General features: G+C 40.2%; 1 protein-coding gene across 1 annotated transcript in view; it reads right to left on the bottom strand.

Moving 5' to 3' along the window:
* Positions 1-213: 213 nt before the first annotated feature.
* Positions 214-7,582, bottom strand: part of LOC139703128 (bone morphogenetic protein 15-like) — a 13,700-nt gene continuing 6,331 nt past the window's right edge. The window contains exon 3 of the mRNA XM_071606068.1: positions 214-235. Within this exon, the coding sequence (XP_071462169.1) occupies positions 214-235 (22 nt within the window). The remainder of the gene's footprint in view (positions 236-7,582) is intronic.

Raw genomic sequence — 7,582 nt, 5'->3', positions numbered from 1 at the left:
CCGGGCTCTGCTGGCGCCCCGCCCGCGGCCAGTGCCGGCCCGGCTCTGCAGGCGGCCCCCAGCATCACTGCGCTGCGAGAAGGGTCCCCACCCAGCAGACGGCCTGTGCCCTCCCGGCTCTACTAACGGCCCCGCCCCCACTGCGAACGGCCCCGCCCACCCGGAAAACGGCTCCCCAACCTGAGACGACGTGAAGGGAATCTAACCAAGCCTTTATGAAATAGCGAACTGGGAACTAAAACCAGAGATTGTGTCAGACCAGAGACAAGCCAGTTCCACCCCTCCCTTCAGACACTCCAGCAAGGAGGCAGGGGCCCGCCATAGCAGAGAGGGGAAGTCACCAAAGTTCGGCCAAAGAGATTCCTTCCCAGCGGAATCTACTTTAGCAGGTGTGTGACTCCCACCCGCATCAGATACAAACAACCGGGAAACTTCAAAATCTCTCCGTGGGCGTGACCGTAAGGGCCAAAGGACTCTCGACCCCCAACTCCCAATACTGCCAGTGACGTGGGCGTTACTGTAGGGGCGGAGGGAAGCAGAGAAGACTCCCCACCCACAACTCCCCCAACCGCCAACTGAGAGGGCGTGACGGTAGTGGCGGAGGGAAACAGAGGACACTCCAGACCCCCAACTCCTCCTACCGCCAGCGGAGTGGTCGTGATTGTAGGGGCTGAGGGAAGCAGAGGGGATCCTCGACCCCCAACTCCCATTACCACCAGTGGCGACACCAATGGTCTTAGCCGCCAGACTCCGAAGATGTGCCCACCAAAGGGGTCCGGAAAAATTAAACTATTGACTCCCAGAACACAGCTCCACAGCACTGGGGCTTAGATGAATGACAGAGAGAGTGCTCAGTCGTTAGGGAAATAGAGCACCCAGAGGTGCTGAAAGTGTAACCAAATCCTTGGAGAACCTCCTCCGGTGCACAGGACCTGGCTGGCTGGCAGGAGGAAAGGGAGGAGGGGCCGTAGAAGTGAAACGGCTCTGGACCAACAGGATTGAGAGACTCCCAGGAGCCGCCTTATAGGGATTGCTGTTGACACATTGAGGGCAAATCTCAGCCCCTTGGGCACAACTTTGCCTACGGGAAGAGAAGAAAATGGATCTCTAAGACCTAATTTTATTTTATTTTTCTCTCCCTTTTTCCCTCTTTCTCTCCCCTTCCAAGTTTTATTCTTCTTTCCATTCTCCTCTATGCTATCTAACTCCCCCTCCTATTTTCTTTTCAAGAGCACCTTCCTTCCCCTTCCCCCCGACTTTCATCCCAAGCATTACGTCCTCCATTTCGTGTAACTGTCTAAATGCAAACAGGTGAATGTTTTGAGGCCGTCTATAGTGCTCCTAAATACCTAGCTACTACCAACACCCTGATCCAATTGACGGTTAGCATCCCCCTTCAGTAGAGCAATCTTCTAAAGTAGCCAAGACATACTAACCCTTATACCTTCATAGCACCTAACCTAAAGTCCTAAGAACAAAAAACAAATCACTATATGCATACAAAATCCGGAAGCCCTTTATAAATTGAATGAATCAGCTCTAAAGTACAATAAAGACCAACATCTATAGGCATAATCTCCCACCACAAAGGAGAGACAACAGATATAAACAAAGCCAAAACAAATGTATAGGAGAAAGCAGTTACAAAGCAGTCAAACAGAGCTGTAAAGTAACGTGAACAACATGAAAAAACCAGGGAAAAAAGGAGTACAGATAATGCAGGACAACTTAAATCTACAGGAGGACCTAGAAGCATCAGAAATATGGACAGGGAAAGAAATCAAGGCATACCTAACTCAGATGGAACGGAATTTTAGAGAAGACATGAGACAGCAAATCCAAGAATTGAAAGTATATTTTGAAAACCAACGAAACAAACAAATTCAAATTGCAAAGAACGAGCTTTACCAGGAGATAGAGATCTTAAAAAAAAAAAAAACAAACAAGCAGTGATTTTAGAAATGCAAGAAACCATAAACCAGATTAAAAATGCTAACGAGAATATTACAAATAGACTAGATCAAGATAGAAGTCAGAACATCAGATAATGAAGACAAAGTTTATCAACTTGAAAAGAATATAGTCAATACTGAAAAGATGCTTAAATCTCACGAGCAATCTATCCAAGAGATATGGGATCTCATCAAAAAACCAAATTTGAGAGTCATTGGGATAGAAGAAGGCACAGAGATTCAAGCCAAAGGAATGGACAACCTATTGAATGAAATAATCCTAGAAAACTTCCCAGAGATGAAAGATGGAATGGATTGCCAAATCCTGGAAGCCTACAGGAACCCAAAACATCCAAAACTGTAATAGGCCAACTCCAAGACATATAATTATGAAGATAGCCAACATACAGAACAAGGAGAGAATATTAAAAGCTACGAGGGAAAGGAGGCAGATTACATTCAGGGGTAAACCAATTAGGTTAATGGCTGATTTTTCATCACAGACTTTGAAAGCGAGAAGATCCTGGAACAATGTATTTCAAACGCTGAAAAAATAATGGATTCCAACCAAGAATACTGTATCCAGCAAAATTAAGCTTCAGATTTGACAATGAAATTAAAATCTTTCACTATAAACAAAAGCTAAAAGATTTTGCAGCCAGAAAACCAGCACTGCAAAGCATTTTGGGCAAAATTCTACAAGAAGAGGAATGGAAAAACAGTGCCCAAAACCAACAGCGGGAGGTATCTCAGTAAAGGGGTAGGAAAACAACCAAAAAGTAAAAACTAGCCAAACTAAAATAAATAAATAAATAAAACATGACTGGAAGTACAAATCGTATTTCAATTGTAACCTTAAATGTTAATGGACTAAACTCACCAATCAAGAGACACAGGCTGGTAACCTGGATCAAAAAAACAAATCCAACAATATGCTGCCTTCAGGAGACTCATATGATAGGAAAAGACATACACAGGCTGAAGGTGAAAGGTTGGGAAAAATCATAGCACTCACATGGCCCTCGGAAGCAAGCAGGAGTGGCCATACTCATATCGAATAAAATCAACTTCAAACCTAAGTTAATCAAAAGGGATAAAGAAGGACACTATATCCTGTTAAAAGGAACTATTCACCAACAAGACATAACAATTATCAATTTATATGCACCAAATAATGGTGCAGCAACGTTCATAAAACAAACTCTCCTCAAGTTCAAGAGTCAAATTGACCACAACACAATAATTATGGGTGACTTCAACACACTGCTCTCGCCATTAGACAGATCCTCCAGACAAAAGCTGAATAAAGAAACTATAGAACTCAATGACACAATCAATAACCTAGAACTTAACCGACATATATAGAATATATCAACCATCATCAAGTGGATACACGTCTTCTCAGCAGCACATGGATCTTACTCAAAGATAGATCATATATTATGCCATAGGGCAACTCTTAGTAAATATAAAGGAGTGGAGATAATACCATGCACCTTATCTGATCATAATGGAATGAAACTGGAAATCAATGAAAAAAGAAGGAAGGAAAAATCCTGCATCACATGGAAAATAAACAATATGTTACTGAATGATCAATGAGTTACAGAAGACATAAAGGAGGAAATCAAAAAATTCTTAGAGATAAACGACAATTCAGACACAACATACCAGAATCTATGGGACACAATGAAAGCAGTTTTAAGAGGGAAATTCATTTCCTGGAGTTCATTCCTCCAAAAAAGAAAAAAACCAACAAATAAACGAACTCACACTACATCTCAAAACCCTAGAAAAGGAAGAGCAAAACAACAGCAAATATAGCAGAAGACAAGAAATAATTAAAATCAGAGCGGAAATCAACGAAATGAAACAAAAAAAACCATTGAAAAAATTGATAAAACTAAAAGTTGGTTCCTTGAAAAAATAAATAATATCGACAGACCCTTAGCCATGTTAACGAAGAGAAGAAGAGAGAAAACTCAAATCACTAACATACGGGATGAAAAAGGCAATATCACAACAGACACTACCGAAATATAGAAGATAATTAGAAAGTATTTTGAAACCCTATATTCTAATAAAATAGAAGACAGTGAAGACATCGATAAATTTCTTAAGTCATATGAGCTGCCCAGATTGAGTCAGGAAGACACACACAATTTAAGCAGACCAATAACAAAGGAAGAAATAGAAGAAGCCATCAAAAGACTACCAACCAAAAAAAGCCCTGGACCAGATGGGTATACAGTAGAGTTTTACAAAACCTTCAAAGAAGAATTAATACCAATACTTTTCAAGCTATTTCAAGAAATAGAAAAAGAAGGAGCTCTTCCAAATTCATTCTATGAGGCCAACATCACCCTGATCCTGAAACCAGACAAAGACACTTCAAAGAAAGAAAACTACAGACCAATATCTCTAATGAACATAGATGCAAAAATTCTCAATAAAATCCTGGCGAATCGAATACAAAAGCATATCAAAAAAATTGTGCACCATGATCAAGTAGGATTCATCCCTGGGATGCAAGGTTGGTTCAATATACAGAAATCAATAAATATTATTCACCACATCAATAGACTTAAAGATAAGAACCATACGATCGTCTCGATAGATGCAGAAAAAGCATTCTACAAAGTACAGCATCCTTTTATGTTCAAAACACTAGAAAAAATGGGGATAACAGGAACTTACCTCAACATTGTAAAAGCTATATATGCTAAGCCTCAGGCTAGCATCATTCTAAATGAGAGAAAACTGAAGGCATTCCTGCTAAAATCTGGAACAAGACAGGGATGCCCTCTCTCACCACTTCTATTTAATTTAGTCCTTGAAATACTAGCCAGAGCAATTAGACAGACAAAAGAAATAAATTAAAGGCATAAAAATAGGAAAAGAAGAACTTAAAATATCACTATTTGCGGACGATATGATCCTATACTTTGAAGACCCAAAAGGGTCTACAAAGAAACTACTAGAACTAATAAATGAATTCAGCAAAGTGGCAGGATATAAAATCAACATGCATAAATCAAAGGCATTCCTGTATATCAGTAACAAAACTTCTGAAATGGAAATGAGGAAAACCACCCCATTCACAATATCCTCAAAAAAAAAAAAATAAAATACTTGGGAATCAACCTAACAAAAGAGGTGAAAGATTTATACAATGAAAACTACAGAACCCTAAAGAGAGAGATAGAAGATCTTAGAAGATGGAAAAATGTATCCTGTTCATGGATAGGCAGAACAAACATCATCAAAATGGCGATATTACCCAAAGTTCTCTACAGGTTCAATGCAATGCCAATCAAAATCCCAATGGCATTTCTGGTAGAAATAGATAAAGCTATCATGAAATTCATATGGAAAAACAAAAGACCCAGAATAGCAAAAGCAATTCTAAGCAGGAAGTGTGAATCGGGAGGTATAGCGATACCAGATTTCAAACTGTACTACAGAGCAATAGTAACAAAAACAGCATGGTACTGGTAGCAAAACAGGCAGGTGGACCAATGGTACAGAATAGAGGACACAGAGACCAATTCACAAAATTACAACTTTCTTATATTTGATAAAGGCGCTAAAAGCATGCAATGGAGAAAGGATAGCATCTTCAACAAATGGTGCTGGGAAAACTGGAAATCCATATGCAACAAAATGAAGCTGAACCCCTTTCTCTCGCCATGCACAAAAGTTAATTCAAAATGGATCAAGGAGCTAGATATCAAATCAGAGACTCTGCACCTGATAGAAGAAAAAGTTGGCTCTGATCTACACATTGTGGGGTCGGGCTCCAAATTCCTTAATAGGACGCCCATAGCACAAAAGTTAATAACTAGAATCAACAAATGGGACTTACTCAAACTAAAAAGTTTTTTTCTCAGCAAGAGAAACAATAAGAGAGGTAAATAGGGAACCTACATCCTGGGAACAAATCTTTACTCCTCACACTTCAGATAGAGCCCCAATATCCAGAATATACAAAGAAGGGCTAGTTCTAGGGTTAGCATTAGGTCAATGTTTAGAGCTAGGTTTACTGTTAGGGTCCGAGTAAGTGTCAAGGTTAGGTTTAGGACTCAAATTATGTTAGGACTCAAAGTATGGCTATGTTTAGGGCTAGGTATAGGGTTAGGGTTTGGTTTAGGTTAAGGTTTAGGGTTAGGGTTAGGGCTCAATTTTGTTTTAGAGAGGGATACTGTTAGGGCTAGACTTCCAATTAACATTAGGGTTAGGGCTAGTGTTAGAGTCAGCTTTAGGCTTAAGGTTAGGGTTAGATCCAGGTTTAGGGCTATGGTGAAGGTTAGGGCTAGGGTTTGGGCTAGGGATAGGGAAAAGTTTTGGGTTATGATACAGGATAAGTTTAGAACTAGGGATAGTTCTAGGGTGAGAGAGTTAGTCTTAGGTCTAGGGATAGTGTTAGGTTTAGGGTTAGGGCTAAATTAGGGCTAAATTAGAGCTATGGTTAGTGGTAGGTTTAGGCCTAGGTTTAGGGCTAGGATTAGGATTAACATTAGTGTTAGGGTAAGGTATGATGTTACAGCTACAGTTAGGGCTAGAGCAAAGCATAAAATTAGGTTTAGGGCTAGGGTTAATATTAGGGATAGAATTAAGGCTAAGCTTAGGGATAGAATTAGGGCTAGGATTTGTGTTAGGGCTAATGTCAGGTCTAGGGTTATGGTTAGGGATAGTTTTAGGGTAAGGATTATGGCCAGGTCTATTGTAAGTGTTAGGATGAAGGTTAGGTTCAGGTTTACAGCTAGGGATGTTATTAGGGTCAGAGTCAGGGTTAGGGTATGGGTTAGGTTAAGGATTAGGCTTAGGGCTCAAATTAGCATTAGGGTTAGTATTAGGGTTAGGGTAATGGATACAGTCAAGTTTAGGGATAAGGTTATAATTAGAGTAATGGACAGGTTTATGGTTAGGGATAGTGTTAGGTTTAGGCCTAGGGATAGAATTCAGTTAGGGTTATGATTAGGGTAATAGATTAGATTAGAGCTACAGTTAGGACTAGGGGTATGGTTAGGTTAGAGCTGTGGTTAGGGTTAGACCTAGGGTTAGATATTGGTTAGGATTATGGTTAGGGTAATGGATAAGATTAGAGCTAGGATTAGGGCTAGGATTATGGTTAGGATTAGGGCTATGATTTGGGTTAGATTTTGGGTTAGGACAAGGTTTAGGTTTATGGCTAGGTTTAGGTTAAGTGTTAGGGTTAGGGTTTGGGCTAGGGTTAAAACTATGGTGAGAGCTCTGATTAGGTCTAATTTTTGAGTTAGGTTAGGGCTAGAGGACTATGGCTAAGGTTAGAACTAGGGTTATGATTAGAGCTAGTGTTAAGTTTAGCATTATGTCTAAATTTAGTATGTAGATTAGGTTTATGTTTAGGGTGATGATTAGAGATAGGGTTAGTGTTACTGTCAAAGTCAGGATCAGTGTTACTGATCAGAGTTAGGGATAGACTCGAATTAAGGCTAGGGTTAAGGCCAGGTGTAGGGTTAGGGTTTGTGTAAGGGTTAGGTTAAGAATTAGGGATAGGTCTAGTGTCAAGTCTAGGATTACGTTTTGGTTAGGGTTAGGGGTAGGGCTTTGGCACAGTTTTGTTTTACAGCTAGGGCTACTTTTAGGAT

This window comes from Marmota flaviventris, chromosome X, assembly GCF_047511675.1.
Source record: "Marmota flaviventris isolate mMarFla1 chromosome X, mMarFla1.hap1, whole genome shotgun sequence".
Classification (NCBI taxonomy): domain Eukaryota; kingdom Metazoa; phylum Chordata; class Mammalia; order Rodentia; family Sciuridae; genus Marmota; species Marmota flaviventris.
This window is presented reverse-complemented; position numbering and strand designations above follow the sequence as displayed.